The sequence below is a fragment of the Gymnoscopelus microlampas genome (genome assembly GCF_963454915.1).
Source record: "Gymnoscopelus microlampas genome assembly, chromosome: 13".
In the NCBI taxonomy this organism is placed as follows: domain Eukaryota; kingdom Metazoa; phylum Chordata; class Actinopteri; order Myctophiformes; family Myctophidae; genus Gymnoscopelus; species Gymnoscopelus microlampas.
This window is the reverse complement of record NC_139950.1, coordinates 38,919,131-38,940,744: the sequence shown is the minus strand read 5'-3', so window position 1 is coordinate 38,940,744 and position 21,614 is coordinate 38,919,131. Positions and strand designations below refer to the sequence as shown.

The following is a 21,614-nucleotide window of genomic DNA, read 5'->3' as shown; positions in this document are numbered from 1 at the left end:
GATTGGCTATTTTCAAATAGCCTGTATGAAATAGGCCTGAAGTGGTTAATGTATGTTTTATAATGTAATAATTGATATCTGCAATTTATATATATATATATATATATATATATATATATCTGAGATATAGTGGAGTAAAAGTGTAGGCAATTGGAAATACTCCTGTAAAGTAAAAGTACCTAAAGATTGTACATCATTACTGGAGTAAATGTACTTAGTTACTTTACACCACTGATCTTTTCTCCCCTCTCCCTCTTGTCAGACCCAGAGCAGAGTGTTCAGGAGCTGGTGTATGATCTGCGCTCCCAGTGCGACGCCATCCGCATCACCAAGACGGTCCGTCCGTACCGCATGGTCATCTGCCCTGTGAACGAGAACAACGCCGCCCTCATGGTCAGCGATGGCAGGGTCATGCTATGGGAACTCAAAGCCCACACCGGCAGGGCCCCCACCAACCCTAGGTACATAACACACACGCACACACACGCACACACACACACATGCCTGTCACAATTATTACATAATTGTCTAATCGCAATTATTTGTGATAACTGCAATTATTTTTGCATAATTGTCATAATCGTAATGTTGAAAGATGTTCGCATATTTTCAAACAGAAATAGCAGATCTACAAGCTTACAACGTGTTGTGACGCGTTGTAAGCTTGTAGATCGTCTATTTCTGCTATTTTTACGTGAATACAAATTATTAAATATGTTAATAATTTCTTTATATATTTCAGTTATTTGTCATATTTGCCCTGTGCAATTTTCTTTATCACGAAGCCTAAAAGGCTTCATATGTTCCAATGTTCAATGCCAAACACACAATTAAATCGTTAATCTCAATTGTTTGAGTGACAATTAATCGTCAACTTAAATGTGTAATCGTGACAGCCCTACACACACACACACACACACACACACACACACACACACACACACACACACAAATGTACAGTACTAGAACGTCTAGCGTGACGCGTCGTTCACTTTGCAGTGCCACCTTACAGGCACCTCACAGTGTGAGAGAGAGTTTTGTGCTCTCCTAAATCCACGGCAGGCTTTGAAAGTACCCACTTCAGAAAGAGGTGACGTGCATCACCTCTCCAATGACCAAAACCCACTTTGTGATTACTCAGACCTGGTATGGCAGACCTGTGGGGAGTGTGCAGTGGTGTACAATGTGAAAAGATAGTTGAAATCGCAGGAGATGAAGTTAGCAGTTTATTTGTGTAAAGGGTCGTCGGCGTGGGTTGTGTTGAGGATGGAAGCCGTCGAACTGGTGCATCCTACCTATTTATAGGTAGGATGTGATGTCATGCTGTCGTGAGATTACGTCACACTGGCGTGTCTCATCGTGATGTCACGACCGTGATGTCATATGACGTCACACTGGCTACATACAACGTTACAGACAACCGACATGGCGCAGGATTCAAATTGTATATATAGATATACAGTATATGTGTCGTGTATGTGTGTGTCATTTATCACATAAGAAAATAGAAACTATCATATATACTAAGATGTTATTGAATGTCCCGACTCCCGAGTATAATCATCTCTTTGTGAAAATGTTTTCCACTTCCTTTTGGTTTCCTAGTAGTCTCTCTATCAGCTGCGCTTTCAGAGCAAAGCTTCTCATTAATTTTAAGAGCCAAGCAATTAAAACTGAAAGTGAATCTTACCGAGGGTTTATATGTAGAATACAAAGGCTTGTTTTGCCCTTCATGTGCTGATTGGCTTGATGTTAATATGATATATTGTTTCATAGCTGCCAGCCACGTTACATATTTGATACATTTGTTGGATAAGTCCAACATGATAAAAGTTCATGTTAATCGTGTCTCTGGAACAAGTAGATTGGAAAAAAAGCAGCGTTCATCACATATTAAAATGAAGCACTTGTAGAACTGAGAACTGCTGACGGTCACTATGAAAAGCAGAACAAGCGTGTAACAGTGTTACACGCTTGTTCTGCTTTTAGAACACCCTTCTAGCTAGAGTCTTGTAAGATTTAATAAGTTATACTATTTATCCGAGTAATTTGAAATGTGTGGTTATTTAGGCCTAAATGGAGAGATTTTGGTATATGTACTGTACATGGTTAAACATGTAAATGTCCCATGCCATATGTACAGTACAGCACTGTATGTGTGTATAGATGAATAGAATCATGGTGGATGGATAGATATATTATATACATACAGTACAAACACGCAGATGCATACTAGGGCTGTCACTTGGCATTTAAAATGATCTTTGAAACTATCTTTTGAATCTGTTTACACACATTCTATTAAATGTTCAAACTGTAATAATGTGTTCGATATCAACGATATCAGCACTGCAGGCCTTTTGAAGTGAAGCATTCTTATTCCTGGCTCCATAGAATGTAAGACTTAAGCTACAGTATCGGGCACTTGGTGTGTTCAAGGCACTTTCTTTTCAAAATCCCTGCCGGCTGCCATGGTGGAAGCACCGTGGACAAATCAAATCCCCAGTCTCGACTGTGGTGGGTGAGTGCTTTACCCGGACGCCCGTGGTCCTTTATTTCCCTCAGTGACACATGGAAGGCTGCCATCATGCATCATGCATTGGATGTACAGTATTGTGTGCAACCTTGTGAGCAGTGGCTGCCTCCCAGGTACTTTCTTCACTGAGGGTAAGAAAGGATCACACTCACAGGTCTAGGTTCACTAGATATGTGTGAAAACTACCTGATAAGAAATGATTGAGAACTTTTGTGTTCTTCTATGAAAATGGAACTTAACATCAGAGACTAAAATTGGCAACATACGATAATACGATACGATAATACTTTATTGTCAGTTTGCACTGAAATTTGTCTTGCGACCCAGAAACAGCCATGTATGCAACATATAACAGTACACACATTTGACATGACACAAGAAAACAACAAAATACAAATACATACATAAAGACATGCAAAGACAAAAACATACGTTTTGTCCTACCTAACAACTTTTCTGCAGTTAAAATTGTTTTATACTCAATGCGTCTGCTTTGAGTGCTGAACTGGCCTACTCTATGCACTGCTGGAACAGTAATTTTGCCCCAGAATCTAATTGCGGAAATAAAACAAAATGCATTCCGTTCTTTCGTGTATCGGCATCAAATGTCCAACTCTGTGACGTGCAGCCACGCCCTCGTCTCTGGTCCCACCAGGAAGAGGCCCTCCACTGAAGGTGGTCTAATACAGGGGACAGGTGTTGACTATGTGGTCGATGCTGTTCAGTCTGCTCAAGCTCCCCACACTCGCATGCGGAGCTTGAGCAGACTGCCGACCACATAAATGAATAAATCACGAATCCTGTGAATAGAGAATGAGCGACAACCTCGAACCTATGCTCAGCCTTAAGAGTTAATCCACACACATAATAATAAAAAAAAGGACCCTTAAAATAATGGGTGCACTGCTGATGGCCCAGATAGGCTTTGATGCCTGACAGCGTGTCCCAGGTTCGATTCCCGAGCCCAGCGGCGGATTTGCCACATGTCACTCCCGGACTCCCTAGTTTACTGTCTCTCTCCACTGTTGTATCGAAAAATAAAGGCGAAAAGCCATGAAACAAATCTAATCTTAAAATAAATGGTCCCTCCTCTGTTGTCTCAGTTCGGGCCTGTCTCCGCTCTACTCGCCTGTGTCGTTCTGTGGGGCTCCACTGGCTCTGAACCAGAAACGGATCCAGGACCTGTCCCTCAACACTATGATCGGTAGGTCTCTGAACACATGCATGCATGCATGCACTCACTCTCACACGCACGCACGCACGCACGCACGCACGCACGCACGCACGCACGCACGCACGCACGCACGCACGCACGCACGCACGCACACACACACACACACACACACACACACACACACACACACACACACACACATCGCCTGCATTGCTGCTAGTTCTGCTTTTAAATAAATGTTACATTCTCCTACAGCCTTCAGAGAGCATCTTGTAACGTAGTGTTTTATTGCAAAGCTGTCTGAACCTTTTGACCCTTTTTACATGTGCATGATTGTACACGTTGTATGTGCGGGCTTGTGTTACGTCTGTGTGTGTCAAGCCCTGTTAATGGTCTTTTATTGGCCTCATGTGAGCGTGCGGGACACGAGGTCGCCCCTTAGCTCCCTTCATCTAATCTATCTCTGCCAGTGCCTCCTCCGTGTGCCACACAGAGCTGAGTCATCTCTCACACTGAACGGTCCCTCGCAAAGACCACTCCCCCAGAGATACATCCTCTGACCCTTCCTTCCTCTGCTCCTTCTCTTTGTCTTTATCGTCATCTCTCCCTTTCTGCTCACTTATCTTTTTTCTCTTGCTCTCTCTTGTCTCTCTCACTGTCCTCTCTTCCAGTCTCTTTTACCCACATTCTCTCGCTCCCTCCTCTCTGCTACTGGAATAGGACTGCTTATCAGAAAATGAATGAATGTCCGTGAGAGTTGTATTCAGCAAGAGTCGACCTGCCATTGAGCGGTGTGAGCCCTCAGGGGTATAGAACAGTTATTGTGATGTTTGCAGCAGAGGGCCTTTTGTTCTCTCTCTGTTCTCTCTCTCTCTCTAGCTCTCCCACGCACACATGCTCTCTCTCACTTGCTCTCTCTTTCTGTTGGTGTAGGAGTTGGCTGCTACTTTTTGTTGAGTTGCTGACTAATGCGTTTGTCATAGTGCGTGATTGTTATCCGATTTATGACATTTTATGAAAGCAGGGACATGGCTGGCCACACTAAATACAAGTGGTTATAGTCTGACATTGGGATTGCACGTACATTTACCTTGGATTACCCTTATGATAGCACAAAAATCCATGGCATATCCATTTTGACATGCCATACATAATCATTTAGATGAATGTAATATTAATTAAATTAATCTCAGGCTTGATTTCAAACTCACCGTAGCCTTGAATTCGAACACACATTAGGCTGGGACTCAAAATGATAACATTTGTTTTTGTTCACTATGTCCATAGATAAATACACAACATAGATACCTCATTGGCCACTGCTGTCCACTGGAGCAATGAATGCATCATCGCGGCCGCCATATTATGAATGGCCAGCCATACCTCCTAATGCATGTATGACCCAATTGTACTGTAATAGAGGTCCAGGCGCCCTACGGGCGCCCTGCCCCCTAGCCGTACACGGGGCTCTAGTGAGGGCTGGCTTATTTTGGGGTTACAAAATGGTGGGATAAAAAAAAGAAGAAAAAATGAAAAAAACAGGCCTTGGAGTCTTGGGACCCCCACGAAACATCGCGGACCCCAGCTGTAAAGCCACAGCCACGCATGCAAGAGGTTGCACATGAACTCTGCAGCAAAACACACAATATCTCCTATTCGTCATGTGTTGATTTATCGGCAGCCTCATTTATCCAGCTCTCACTGACGCTCTCCTAAATCCACTCCATGGTTTGAAAATACCCACTTCACAAACGGGTGGCGTGCATCACCGTTCCAATAACCAAAACTCCACTTCGGGATTTCACAAAGACCCACAAAAGCGCTCAGTCGTGTGTGTGTGTGTCTATGTATGTATGGTGCGTGTGTGTTTGTGTGTAGCTGAAGGGCTGTTAGCGTTAGCTCCCAGTAGCTCACCCGCAGTAAGGTTCAAATGTTCTTCCCCAGACTTAGATGGAGGCAAGGGCGCCGATATTTATAAACACCTGCGGGTGCCCAACATGCCATACATGCACGCGCGCGCGCAGCGCGCGTGCATGTGGGGCCCGAAAAATTTTGCGGGTTTGGGTCGGATAATTAACTTTTTTGGGGGGTTTTGTAACTTTATTTCGGTTAATTCGGTTTATTCAGTACACAAAATTTACTCTGAACTGAGTATGTTTAAACTCCCCCGCCCCCCCACCCGCGGCCGAAAGAAAAGGCATTCTTTTTCTTTGGGTACTTCATTAACAGTTTGCCAATAGTACAGTGGTACTGGTATGATTTTACAACAATGAATGTCAACTCAGACTCACTCATGACTTTACCGACCACGACCACCACCAGCAGCGGAGCTGGCTGTGCTATCCTCCGCTTCCTCCTCCTCCTCCTCCTCACTCTGACTGTGCTGTTCGCCTCGGCGGCCTCGGCGGGTTTGAAGAAATTTAGTTTCTTTCTGCTGGGTGAATCTCTTCTTTGCTGAAGGTGCTGGTGGCTTCATCTTGCTATTAGTGCAGTAAAGGCAAGCCTCTCTCTCTTAGTTTGTGAACTTTGTGTTAATTTACCTGCTAGGTGAAGACTGTCTAGAGCCGGCAAAACGTAAACAAATGGGAGCGCGCTGCAAGTACGAGCGGCTGCGCGTTGACTGCGAGTATGAGCGCGTGCACCCCCCCCCCCCTCATACTCGCGCGCGGCGCCCCCCCCCACCAATGAGTGGATCTCCGAGTTAGACAGCTAGTAGCTACTGTAATGGTTATGGTACTGTAAATCCGGGCACCCACCACTACTGATTTTGAAAAAATAAAAAAATAAAAAATAAAAAATATTATTTATTTTTTTTTGGGACCAGCACCCAGTGGGTGCTCCTCATTTCAGGTGGGTGCTTCAGCCCCGAGGCACCCACGGTATCGGCGCCCTTGGATGGAGGCTCTAAAGGCGTGCATTTACTTGCATTAAGTGGCGTGTGACAAGCTCTGACAACACACAGTTGATGCACGGTTTTTACTCGACAGACACGGGAACGAGGCTGTCGTGTAGTAGGCTGGCGGCGTTTTCAATGGCGGGCGCCTCGTTTTCGCTCGACTCTTGTCGGCTGCACTCGACTTGGTACGGTTGCCAGGACCCGGATGAACGACACAGACGGCCGAGGCACAGGTCGCGCATGCGCACGATTCCCAATTGTAAGATAGGATGTCTATTGAATTGAGGTCTCTCCACAATTACAATTATCATAACTTGCTGAATTTTCAATCTTCAATTTTCAAACTGTTGTTACAAATGCCAAACATAGAGTTATGGATCCAGCATACTTGGTTACATCCAAAAAGCATATTTTCATACCAAAATACTTAATCTAAACCATGTAACAGTAATAGTTATAAAACATAATCTCTGTCTCCAGTCACTGAAATAGATAATATTCAATATGCAGTCCACAGTCAGAATCCATCATGTTAGCTATTCTGGTCAGAACACAGCTTGTTCAACTTCAACTCAACTTTGAAATACTGAAATAATGGAAAATACAAATGAAATAGTCAGACACTGGCAGTCAATCTGTGTTCCATATTTAATGAAATTACTCCAACATATCCCCCCAAAACAGAACAAAATAGCTCTAATATAGTACAAAATAACTAAAATCCTTGGAGGGAAAATTCAACTCTCGGAGCAGTATATAATATAATTGTACAAAAGCACAGCAGTACTAATATAGCATAGTAACATGAGAAAAACACAACTGTTTTGCACAGCAAATTACAGTGTGTATCACTCTGTAATTGTAGGGTGCTCAGTTTGGCAATTTTGTTCAATTTCAGTTTGTAAAAGACACGCACAACTGATCACAAAATAAAAAGATGGTTAACAATAATACACCAAACCGGGTTTCTTCGATGTGCTCCCTGAGAACAAACACATCCTCCGAACCTGTCTCATCCCGGACAATGTGATTGAGCATGGTGAATTACCCGCTCTGCACATCTATTCTAATCACCTTCACCGTACCATCAGACGGAATCATCAGCCCGACCTTATTCTTCAAAGCAAGCAAGTGGTAGCTCTGCTCAAACAATGTGCGTACAGCATCTGTCACCTCACCCGGCTATAACGGCATACATCACAGGACAGCTTTCTAAAGATCTGTCGTTGATTGATATCTTTATTGATCATGAGATAAACATATGTCACAGTAACATATATCTGACCCACCATAATTGCAATTCCATAAGTCTAATGACAAACCCTGAGATGAGCATTGTCCACACCACGGGTTGGCAGGTAGCTATGGTCACACTATTGTTGCAATGTTAATGAAAGGGGATGGAAGCTCATCATATATGCTATTAGCAGAGGACATCTCCACAGCTGATAGGGACACGGTGAAAAACTGCCCTCGGTTGTTATTCCAGCCACCTAACGACGCAGAACCACACAACATATTTGATATCTTTTCTGACTTACTTTTTTTTTTTAACCCATTGAGACCTGAAGCCGATTCTACATGTCTCCTAAATCTCAGTATTCTGAAAAACGTATGTTTCCATATCAGTGATGCTCAATCTTTTTCATGTCAAGGACCCCCAAAATGATATGTATTTGGCCGCGGACCCCCATCAAAATATTTTGTTCCAGGGACCCCCCAGAAGCAAAGATTTGAATTAAAAATGTTCGCTTTAAAAGTATTTATATTCAAAGATTTGCACACATTTTCATGATTTAAAAAAAAAATAGCAGATCTACAAGCTCGTAGCGCGGCACTCGGTGCCGCGCTATGAGCTTGTATATCTGCTATTTTTGAATAGCCAAAGTGTAAAATAATGCCTTTTAGCTCAAATCTAAAAATGACACAGTTCCAGGTCTTAATGGGTTAATGTATAAGCTTTTATTAACGTGAAATCCCTACCTGATGCCCTAATCAAATTGAAGAGAAGCTCCAAGTGATCCTGGCTAAACCAGTACTTGTTAGATGTATCGCTGCACTTGCACCTGTTCAGGAATCATGAGCATCAGGGTGTTATGAAGAAAGGATGTTGATGACGCCCATGACTTCCAGGTACCTTCAAAAGAAAATGTATCATTAATATGATCACGGCAAAAACAAGATACCTTGAGAGTACCAAGTAATTTTATTCTCTAAAAGTTGGAAATTTACTTATCCACAGACAGCTGTGACACAACACAGCGTGGCATTCTAGGTCAACGTCAATAAATGGTAACAGTAATAGATATTTTTGCTCCACTTGGTAAATGAAGTGTACTGCAAAATCCCTATGCTTCTTAGGAGTATAAATCAATGTCAGGTTTAGGGTCCTTGAAATAAACGATTAATCTCAAGGACGCTAAACCAACTACAGTAGGAACATTATTAGAACAGAAACGGGAAAAGCTTGAATATGTGAACACACACTGCATGAAAAGAGGCATTAATGGGCAATTTCTGGCATTTGCAGTTGCTCAGTGAACCCGCAGTTTGCTGGTGTTTTTGTACGTCATTGGAAATTTACAGTTGAAAATGTTTACTGTGAAATTTGTCTATATACATTTGGAAATCAGTTATTTACCGTTCCTCTGCCAGACAAAGACCCAGCAGGAAACTGGCCGGCGGTCCGGACCAAAATGCCAGGGCTGAATTTTGGTCCCAGTCCGGCCCTGCTCTCAACAAGAACTCTACTCTCAAATTTGGAGTCTGTAGCACCAACCATGTGCTTTCAGGGCTCATCCATGCGATTCGGGCCAATTTGGATTCGGCGTCCATTGGCTTCAATTAGTAGTCAGGACTCCGCATATGGAGATTCCGAACCTTTCGCGTTGGTTCCGGAAAACCGCATATCGGGTCGGGTCGAGGCCTAGCTAAGATCGTAGGCAAAGGTCTGAGCTATCTGTGTGCGAAATTTGGAGTCTGTAGCACCAACCATGTGCTGTCAGGGCTCATCCATGCGATTTGGCCCAATTCAGCCTCGGCTTCAATTAGTAGTCACGATATAGAGTCACATAGAGATAGATGGGAGCCAATTCTGGTGACTTGGTCCAGTAGTAGGCAATTGGAGTCTTCCAATGGCCTTGTAGGTCAACCACTATGAAAACATCCTCAGTAGCAACATCTGTCTCATATATTTCATCCTCCTTATCCACAAATACAGACATTGTTTGCGTATGATGATTGTACTGGACATGCTTCTTGGTGGCCATGACATTTAATATCCTAATCACATATCTATACTTAGTTGGGTCTTCGTCCAACATCATCATGTTGAGGCCAGGCTTTCCACAGAACTCATCCACCTTTTTAAAAAGGAAAGAAAAATGTTATTTCATGTATTTGAACCAAGGGCAATCAAACAACACAAAGAATACCAATGCACTGTTTGACGATGGGGGAGTTTAAGATATAGACTGGAGTCTAGACGCACAGCCTAGTATTATTTTAATTTTACCCGAGTAGAAATCAAGCATCTCTTTCAGCTCTTCATTTATGAGGTTCAACTTCTTTTCCCTCAGAAGTCCCTTCACCTGTTTCTTTGCCCTCCATTCTCAGTGATCCTAATAAGTAGTATCAGTCGGCTGACATTCCTAATCTCATCACCTGTCAATCACACTGACAGCACCATGGTTGGAGAGAGAGAGAGAGAGAGAGAGGGCATGCTACTTGCAGTTGTAAAACATAAAGACATTAGCCAATTCTAATATAGGATTTGTCATATCTATCCTGGCCTGTGCACGTTTTGTTTACGAATGCTAAAAGCCAAACAGACATTTTATTTTTATATATTATGTTCAATGCCAAAAACACAAACCGTTGATCGCAATGATTTGTAAAATCAGCCCTAGGCAATGTCTACCTATTTATGTTTATGACTATGCCTCTTATAGTAGCCATTTTATATTCCTATCATGTTATTGCACAAACCATAATACCACTCATTCAGGTGACCATAATCTCTCCAATGTAATGAGTATTCAGAATCAGCTTTATTGTCACATCACAGGTTTACAGAGGTAAAGAAGTGGGTGAAATTCATTTTCGTGCATAGTTCCCATCGTATCGTTATTTCCATAGAAGAAAGAAAGGGAAGAAGAAGAGGGGGGGGAAAGGAGATCAAACAAGAAAAAACTAAAAACGAATTATCTACATATTTACATGGTACCTGAGATGAGATATAAAGGTGCATGAGCATAGCAGCAGATGTATACTGTGCATTATTGTATTGCTAACATGCTATCACGTTGCATGGAGTGAAAACCCATGCAATCAATACCAATCAATACCAAGTTAGAAGTTCCAAGCCTCTAATGAGATAATTGCAAGGTTGAAATGTATAGTCATCATCTGTCTAATTACGGAGGAGGGTGTCTGATTTCCATTGAGCACAGACATCAGAAACCACTCCTTAGCAATAGATTACAATGTTCACCGGTACTTAAAGAGTTTTAAAAGGTCTTATACAGTATATATGCAGTTTTAGTGGTCTTAAATGTAATTTGATCTGCCATTGTCACGTTGAATCAACAGGTACATTGCCAATAACCGAAACCCTGAATCAGGCATCAGTCTTTAGCCTCTGCCTCAACTCGCCGTCAAAAACATTACAATAAAAACTTAATAGGCCATAGCTTAATGAAATGAACATAATATTGCCCTTTTTCTGCCAGCTGCTGCTGCGGTCAAATTAAGCTTCTCCAATTTAATCAAATGCAATAACTTTGGATCAGGTTGGTAAAGCCAACTTCAGAGTCGTATTGGTAAAGCAAAGCTAATGAGCTTCATTTGGAGTCAGCACATCATTTAGATGTGTGCCAGGAGCCATTTCAGGACACTGTTGAAATGAAATGGGCACATCTAGATGGGAATCACTCCTACTATCTCCCATTATTGTAACGTTTCCCTCAATAAGACCATCAGCTAAATGGATAAATTAAAGTAGATGTATAGGTATAATGTTATCTGATGGGTTTTCTGCTGTGTAGCAAACAATTTAATTTCCCTTTGTATTGCTAGCAGTGGTCGACTCTGGCTTCGGTATTCAGTTTACGATCCCTGGTTTGAGGGGCCGGTGGAATTGGGGTATTATTAACTTTTTTTCCCCAACTTCAAGGCTATTTAAAAGGATATTTTCAGAGACTCTCAGGTTGTAGTACACTTTTGTTTTTGACCATATACTGTAAATGGAGAGTAAGGTCAAACTCTCTCTGGTTCTTGTGTCCCCGTGTAATCATGGCCCTGCTTTGACAAGAGAGCCATGAAATTCAATTAAAGGATGGACACTCTTGTGTTAGTGGGTAGATTGTTCCAAATTGCGCTTCCTTGAACTGAAAAGGAATTACGCGCAAAGGCTGTGCGTCTAGACTGCACCTCACAATCCCCTCTGCTTATGGCCCTTGTACTGAAGACTATGATGACATGAGTCATGTCATGTTCCTCGTTGATGATAAAGTGTTAAAAAAAAGATACAGGCAAACAAACAGGAGAAGGGCGCACACCAGTATTGCTGAGGTGCTGCTGAACTTGGTGCAGAAGTCTAAAAGTGAGGGATTGTCCCTGAAGAAGACCATTCCAGATCGAAATGTTGGCTATCATTAAATTATTCTGCATCGTGGCCATGAGTCTGCAGCTTTTTCTTCACTTGAAAAAAAAAGAAACTGTACATAATATTTCTTTTCATTACTAGGAATCCAATCCATGAAAACGATTGAGTTTTATTGCATCAGCTTTTTGGCTCTTAAAACTATAACATTTTTAATTTAATCTAAAGGTGTCACTTAAAAATGGTGTATAAAATGTAATTGGCACAAACTAAATAAGCTATTCTGTTGACATTAAAATTGATGATGTGTGTGCATCTCCGGGACAGAACATTAACATTGATGTTGTGTGTGGATCTCCGGGACAGAACATTAACATTGATGTGTGTGGATCTCCGGGACAGAATATGAATACTGATGTTGTGTGTGGATCTCCAGGACAGAATATGAATACTGATGTTGTGTGTCGATCTCCAGGACAGAACATTAACATTGATGTTGTGTGTGGATCTCCAGGACAGACCCTGATAGGAGGTGAAGTTCCTCCTCCATCATCCAACCAACAGGAGGTCCAGTTGAAGTTCCTCCTGACTGGCCTGCTCTCTGGTCTGCCTCTGCCACCGTTTGCCATCCGCATGTGTCCACCACTCACCACCAAGAACATCAACCACTACCAGCCCTTGCTGGCTGTAGGTGAGTAGTGCTGCCCCCACACACACACACACACACACACACACACACACACACACACACACACACACACACACACACACACACACACACACACACACACACACACACACACACACACACACACACACACACACACACACACACCCCGCGGTTTTAGAATAACTGTCTCTCCGATGGGTGTCAAGAAACAAAAAGTGGTTACCTTTCTTTGTTGCTCCAACTCATTTTGAATGGTCTGTGGCACATGTCGATGCTCCAAACTAGAAGGGAAGCTCTGAAAGATGCTTCGACCGGTTTTGACGCGTCCAATTGACTGTGGCTGCAGCCGTAATAAACAATGGCACCCATTGTACTCGCATCTGACGGTTGCTTGTCTGGACCTTTTAGATTGACCAGCTGTCTGGAGGCCCCTCACAACCAGTTTGTGAACATGACCCAGGCTTACACCTGTAGCCCAGTTGCACAATGGTTTGCACCAACACACACACACGCACACACACTAACTGCACCTCACTGAATATTTACCTGTATCTTTAAAGCTAGTCATGAAATTACTAGAGCCGAAAAGGTTTGTGGTGAAAAATACTTATCATAATGCAAAAGAGAAGACTATTGCACTCTCACCTGCGTACGGTTCTTATAGATATGTGAGCGAACTATTTATTATATATTTTGTGAAAGGCTTCTCTCTCTATAGTGTTATACCATCATTAAAAATGATTGCGACCATCATAATTGGCTTGTCTGTTCTGATTTATGGGACTTTGTAGCATAACGTAATTTAAGATGTGTTTGTTGTAGTGTAAAGGTCCAAATAATAATAATAAATTGATTGGGACACATCTAATTAATTAAGCCATGCTTGTTTGACACTGACAGCATATTGTTTTGCGTCTGCGATGAGACACGGCCAACACTTTATTTGAGCAGCAGCAGAGCATGACCATGTCATTTGGTCACCCACAAAACAAGGGATGGGGGGGGGGTCTACTGAGACAAGCAGGCCTTTACTTCAGAAAAGCAACACAATCATGATGAGATGTGCTGATTCATTCTTGGCTTCGGTAGCCTGTAAAAGTGAATCAATTTCTTCTGCATCAATAATAAGAGTACACAAAACGTCCCGTCAGAACCACCCAGTAATAAGTAAAGTTAAAGTTCCTGAAATATATATTGTTTTTATGTGGAGCTTTTACCAGGTCTTGGTTGTTGTTGTGCCAGATGTAGTCTCTCAAGCCAGACAATACATTCCACAATCTAAGCATGCTATTCTGTAACTACGCATCCTGAAAGCCGCAAACGGAAGCTGTTTGTCATTTTCGTTTGTGAAAATATAGTTAAACAATACTGTATCTTTACAATATATTTTTAACATTTCTGCTAAGCAGCAAGCTATATATGCATCTACTAATTTGATTTACAGTAGGACAAAATTACACGACTGCAAAGACGAAACGGACTGTATGCTTGAAGCATTTGAAAATTGTGTGAGTCAACAGTCTGTCTCGAGAGGCTCTGCCAGATGTAACTTAATTAATGTTGATACTGCCATAGAATAGACCCTTTTCACGGCAGCCATAACAAAAAATAGTAGGGTAAACACAGGTGTTACTAATGATATTTTTAATTAAGGTTCCGTTCCATTTAAATTAAATTAAAAATATGTTTATGTCCATGTATATCCGTGGTCTTAATGGAGATATAATTAACAATAGATGCCAAATGTGTATTTTTATGTCAAAAGTCATATTAATTATTTCCTGTCAAAGGTGTTTCATCTGGCATAGTCTCTTGAGATTTTCAAATGCTTCGTCATTCAGAAAATGCAGCGGATGTCCCCCATCCAGTGCGTAAATTTGTAAATCAAATTAGTTGACGCATATACAGTAGCTTGCTGCTTAGAAGGAAAATAGCGGATCTACAAGCTCATGCTTATTATGCTCAAGATGCATTGTGTGCTTCTAGTTTGCCTATTTGATAAGCTGCAGTGCACAGCTTTTCAAACTCGAATTTAAGGACTCACGGCTTTTGAAATGAAATGCATATCATGTCTGCATGCGGAAATTGTAGCTGTGAATTTCTCCACCTGGGGCGGATATGAGAGGGAGATGATGGCAGCCCATCCTGTTTAGCTGTGATCTCTGAAAATGATGCAAAAGGCAGATACTTGTTCTGAAAGATCTGCTTCTATTATTATTCTCCAGAGACAGCTGCAAGGCAACAGAAAAGACAACCAGAGAGAAATAAATTGATAGGTGTGGGTAGATGAAGGGAGAGCCAGACAGTAGAATGAATTTATTAGGGTTAAATCAGCATATCATTCTTTCCACAAAGGCTGCTCCCTTATCTTGTCTGCAGTAATGGTAAAAATTATGACCGTGTCAACATGAATGGGGAAATTAGAGGCCGAATTGCATGCAGAATATGGGTATGTGTTTCGGCTTCAGCCGCTCTCTTTGTCTTTGTTTGCCTTTTTGACAGAGTTTATGTGATTGCGCCTCATTTTAGGGTTCCAGCACACTGCTCTGCCCTCCCTCAGCAGCTTAGCTTCAGTTTAGCTGTCAAGCTGAAAAATTGGCTACTCTCAGTCTCCTGACATAGTCCACATAAATTAATCATACGGCAAAGACACATTTTCTCTTGCGGACCCACCGACAAGCAGATGGATAATGATTCCCTCAACTGCCCCCCCCCCTCCCCCAACCTTTTGCAGTTGTCATCTTTTAATTTTTTTTTATTCCCCTCATTTATGAGTATTTCACCTCTGATAGGGAGGCGTATGTTGCAGTTATTGTGAAGGTCTACAAGTTCAGAGCACATTATGACATAATGAATCCAATTACTGTCTGAATGTCCTTGAGGGGTATTTACCACTTCTTCAGTGATTTATGAATTGCTCATTTTTCTTTTCTTTTGTTTATTTCGCAAAAGTGAAAGGGCATCTGTAGAAAAGGGCAACTGGCACTCCATAGCATAATTTTCCAAGACATTTTTCTCGTGTTGTCAGAGAGATTGTGTCGTTCTATGTCAGCATGGGCGAGTGTTGGACGCTGGAGCTGTGAAGGGCTTATCATTCCACAGATGGGCCATGGTGACTCTGCACTGCTGGCTCCCTACGCTGCCACGCTCTGAATCTGAAACCAAAGCGTGCCGATCAGGTTTCCGTTCACATCATTTGTCTAGTCTCCACAGTCATCCAAGCACTATCAAGTGCTTAATCATTCTGCGTTATTAAAACACCCTGCCAGAGAGAGTTGGCTGGTGTTGAGTAGGCTCTTGTGGCTGGGTCATTACATCAGGAAGATCACATTGGAGTACTGCCTGATTTATGCTTGGTTGTTTATCATGTCGTGCATTGCAGATCTACAAACTCGCAACATGTCGCAGCTGCTGGCTGACGATGCCCAAATGATCTGAAAGCTGCTTTATTTTCAATATAAAGATCTCTTGAGGCTTAGTGTTTTGCCCTGTATTTACCCTGGAAAGTTGCTGAGCACAGATGCTCATTTTCAGCAACACCCTGCATACAGACATGCACAGTCAGGCACCTACACATTTAAACCTGGGAACTGACCAGTACAACCCAGTCTTGTACTCTTGGCCACTGAAGAGCTCCACTGTAGTGCCTTGCTCAAGGGCACTTCAGCGGTGTTGGGGGAAGGGGTAAGTGGTGGCTATGCACTTCCCCACCCAGAATTTTCCTGCCGGTCCAGGGAATCTAACCGGGAACCTCTAACCTTTAGGCCCAGCTTGTAATTAAGATACTAACAACGCGTTGGTCAAATCACACAATCTCATTAGTTGATTTAGGTGTGGTTTATAAATGTCTATGAAGTCTAATGTCTTTGTACAGTTCTATGCCTACTCTGTTCTATCCACTCTGTGGATAGGCTACTAGTCCAAGTGAAATCCAACATAATTTGAGATGAACTTCGATGTCAGTGAGGCCTAACTATGCAGGACGTGGATAGAGCAATGTCTCCGGAAAACACTCAACCTTAAAAGGTGTATTGAGGTGTAATTTAAGGGCACGGCCACGGACACACATACACATCAGAAGCATCAGCGTCCTGTTCACCTCCATTCTATGAAAGTAAAGGCTTGCAAGCATCCGTAGCTGTGCGATAACGACAGTATGCCTTGGCCTGGAGTAAGTTATTGCTTAAATATATCCTATTATTCATGAAGGCAGTTGGTGCTGGATGTCAACCGAAATATAAAAAATGCATCCCCCTGGTTAACCTGCCATCCCCCCTCCCATCCCCTATTAGCACATAGCGGTGTGTGTGCACATGGAGAAGCTGTGTGGGCAGGTTGAGAACCTGTATGGGTGGAGCTGGAGAAGATGTGTGGGCAGGTGGAGCTGTGAGCATCCTTCTGGTTAGCGCTAGCTAAATCCCAGGACCTGGGAGTTTGCATTTTTTTGACAGCCTGCTCCCACTCAGTGCAAAGTTACAATCGTCTGCTCCTGTGAGATTGGTGTTGGCAGGTCCAAATGCAAGGGGGAAGGAGGTCAGATGCCTGCAGCATCGCCAGATTGGTGCATTTGAATTTGTGGTCAGAATGGCATCATCAATCGGCCCGTTTTCAGCTACTTTGCCATGATTTGGCGACAGCATGGTCAGTCTCAGAAAGTTCAAGCACATATTTACAAGCACGCGCAGCGCAATTGGGTTAAGTCGCCTACCCAGGGCTGTGTCAGTCGTGGGGTGCAGCCGTCAGGACACGAAGAAGCTGCGGGGGAAATAGAGTAGTCAAGAATTATAGGCCAAAATGTGAATTGGCCTGTTATAGTGACACAATGAGTCGGATTTGATAAAATGTAGGGTGGCAGTTTTTCCTTTGCCTATTGGGAATGTGCGTGCAGAACTGGTCAATTTTGCACAAAATACCACAAGTCATGTGGTATTTAGAGCAAAATGTACCACTCCCTAAAATATTGGGAGCAACAGTACAGGCATTAACCAACACCAAACTAAACCATTATTGTAATTTTAACAAAAAAAATCTTCAGTATTAAGAACATTTTACCAAATGACCTTCTGTCTGATAGAATAATAATTTATTACAAGGGCTTAGTAATGAGTTGTGTTTAATGATGGGGTAAAATGTTTCATTTGCCATCTTCATTCATTTTACTTCATAACTGAAAAGCAATACAGCTTTCTTAAAACTTTGTCATAAAAAGTTATCTAATCAAGGTGTCATTATGAAAAATGGAACATAAAGTTGAATTTAAATTTTCCATTAAAGAAAAGTTACAAAAATGTGTGTATGCTGACAATTATCGTTCTTAGAAAATCAGAATGGGCCAAAAACTGGTATTGACAAGTCAACCCTTTAAAAACATCGGAATCAGCCACAGATAATGTAATGGGTGTGTGTACATGTAAACTACTGCATATACACGTAGGTACATTAATGTGATTTAAGAAACTGTCAGACTTTGATGACATGATTGCTACCATTTATCGACATCTGTTGTTATTACTCTGGCATAATGACATTGAGTCCAGGGAATAATTTAATATTTCCCTCAGACAACACAACCGATATCAGCTCTGGAAACTGGTTAAGCACTTCAGCTGTCGTGTGGGCATAAATTATTTCTCCACTCTTCTGCCAAGGGCTGGATTCACCACATCGCCTAGATCAATGAATCCAGTCTAATAACAATAATGAATGCTAGCGGGCAGACAGAGATCGCCCTCTTTACTGTACAGTATGTCCCTCCATGCATTGGGATTCTCCTTGAGTTTGGGGATGATTGGGGGTAGTTATATGACACAAGAGGAATGGATTCCGCCCCCCCCCCCTTTCCCCCCTTTTTTTAACCCATTACGACCTGATTTAGGTCGGTCGTTCTGAAACGTTTTTGTGCCAAGGACCCCCAAAATTATGTATTTGGCCGCGGACCCCCATCAGAAAATATTTTGTGTAAAAAATTCTAAATTATTCAACATTTTTCAAACACTTAAAATATTTTTTTTAAATAGCAGATGTACAAGCTTGCAGCGTGGTATGAAGCATGGTATGAAGTGAGGTTGTTATTGCTATTTTTGAGAATTACTGTTCTAAATCCTAAGAGTTAAAAAAAAAACTTATGTTTCTATATATATAGCTAAAATCAAAAATTCCACAGATGCTTTCTCGGTTTTAATGGGTTAACATACCCAATACCTGCAAATAAAGCAGGGATGGGCTCTGTGTTGACATTGTGAAAGCACTGGGGGTTGAAATTGATGTCTTTAGACCGTAGCACACCCATGGGTGCAGTTGTCTGGATTCCCTGTCTGAAATGCTGTAATCTGTGTGTGGGACCTGTCAGCTCCATAACTGATAGGCACAGCCCCCCCGCCCCCCTCTTATGGATGGACAGAGAGAGAACAGCATTCACCTTAATCAGTTCAATAGCGCAGCTCAAATTCATCCCTGCTTGTTCTGCATTGTATAATGGGTTCACAAAATAGAACATTGTCAACGCTTTGTTCGAATAGCAACAATCAAGGACTTTTAACTAACAAAACTATAATGTTCTCATAAGAAGGCAGACGTCGGGGCAAGCAGGTCATGCAACCAGCTGTTATCAAATATCCAGACCCATTTGAACGCTTCAGTGATCTGCCAAATATTATATCAACTGTTTTCTCTCCCAGCAAGTTTGAGACAAAATCTCTCGTCTGCTCAATTTATTTGGCTTCATCACACTTCAGAGGGTAAATTTAAGCTCTGATTTGTTTTGAACCAGCAAATCTGGGCAGAAAAGTAATTGTTACACACTGATTTGTGTTACTGTATGAGTGTATGTATATTGAATATGCTTCACAGGGATAATTCAGTACAGTTTAGCTCTCCTTAGAATGGCAGATGGCTGTACAGATTACAAAAGCAGAACAGAAAATTAAAAAGCGAATCGAAATGTGCTTTTTAAACAGTACTGCAGCCACGTACTGTAAACATGATTCAGAGAAGGATATGTTGGTAGGCAGTATCATTAGGAAGGCATATATGAAATAATTTAACCACTTTAAACCTGGCATCCCTATTTTGGGCATATCATTATAGGTGAACATTCATTAAATCAATGCAAATCAGTCCATTCAAAATATGTTTGAAAATAGCCGCTCTCCATTCTCCAATAGCTCTCAACGCGTCGCTATTTTCGCCACCAGGTGGTTTAAGAGAAAGCAGGAAACATTAGTATCAGTTTTTTTCTCCACCGAGCCCACCCACTGCTCTCCTCAAACAAAGAACACAGCAGGACAGATGCCTGTGGATGCAGTCATCACCCCAAACCACCCCCGCTTCACCATCTCCGCCTACTTGCCAAATGGTGAATGAAAGAGAAAAAACAACACAAAAAACACATGCTAAGGCGTGCACGGCATGGCGCGCACACACACACACACACACACACACACACACACACACACACACACACACACACACACACACACACACACACTCTCTCTCTCTCACAGATGTCTGTGCTACACATTATGCACCGGCTCCAGATGTTTTGTCTGCATGTGGTCTTCACTCTGGTTCCCTGTGTTGACTGAGATGCCCTTTCTGCAGTCCCAACATCGCACAAGCTAATTATAGAGCTTACTGTCCCCGTTGCGCCTCCATGTGTTAATGAAAAAGGAGCCTTTTCACAAGGATCCAGTCCGCATCTTTGTCGTTAGCTGACTCACTACCATTAACCCAGCCCGGTTTCTCAATCTTTTTCCCTGCTTTTGTAGTTTCAGCATGAAACACTTAAATTACATCAGTCTTTTCTGCACTATTCATGCTGAAAAAGATGATTTAATTACTGTGGTTAATAGATTGTTTTTATTGCTTCAGTTGTAAAACAAGATCATAAAAGAGTGAAGTTCTAATGTGATTATTATTGTTTGATTCGTTACAATAATAATAAATATAATAAATAAAGTTTTCACAATTCCACAGTGATGGCTCAGTTCATATAGAAATGGACAACATTCAACACAGTTAAAGGGATATTTCACTTTCAAATAAAATAAGCATTAAAGAATATATATACAAAATAAAATGTGTGAGGGGCCCGTGATTTTTCAATTTTTTTTTTATATATATTTTTCATGTTTATTTTATTTGAAAGTGAAATATCCCTTTAACAATTGCGAAAAGTCCTGGCCTCATCAAAATTGCCCCGAGGTTGCTTGTCGGAGCTTGTCATGTACCGTAACACCTGGTCGCAGAAGCTTTCCATTTAATCACAGGTATATGGTGGTGGGTGGGGGGGTGATATTCCCGGTGGCAGGCCAGGGGTAATTGAGTAATGTTCCAGAGCCGTGAGACCTGTGTGCTTAGTGACAGGCGTTGACACGTTGCCTCTAACTGCTGTATAGTGACAGAGAACACAAGAGCGTGTCATGCTGACAACGCTGTCTACCTGATCCACTGGAGAGGCTGCAGCATCACTACCACTGGTTTCCAGTGGTGTAAAGTAACTAAGTGCATTTACTCAAGTACTGTACTTAAGTACAATGTTGAGGTACTTTTACTTTACTGGAGTATTTCCAATTATCAGCACTTTTACTTCTACTCTAGTATAAATTATTACATTATAAAACATACATTTACCACTTTAGCCCTATTTTATAAGTAGGCTATTTGAAAATAGCCGATCTACAAGTTCCCAACGCGTGTGCTTTGTGAACTTGTAGACAGCTTGTAGATCTGCTGTTT

General features: G+C 41.9%; 1 protein-coding gene across 2 annotated transcripts in view; it reads left to right on the top strand.

Moving 5' to 3' along the window:
* Positions 1-21,614, top strand: part of wdr11 (WD repeat domain 11) — a 95,657-nt gene that overhangs the window by 27,083 nt on the left and 46,960 nt on the right. For both annotated transcript variants that reach the window (XR_014602080.1, XM_084076315.1), the window contains exons 8-10: positions 263-461; positions 3,640-3,740; positions 12,723-12,899. Coding sequence is in view for 1 of the 2 variants with exons in the window: in XM_084076315.1 (XP_083932441.1) it covers positions 263-461; positions 3,640-3,740; positions 12,723-12,899 (477 nt within the window). In the remaining variant the exon portion in view is untranslated. The remainder of the gene's footprint in view (positions 1-262; positions 462-3,639; positions 3,741-12,722; positions 12,900-21,614) is intronic.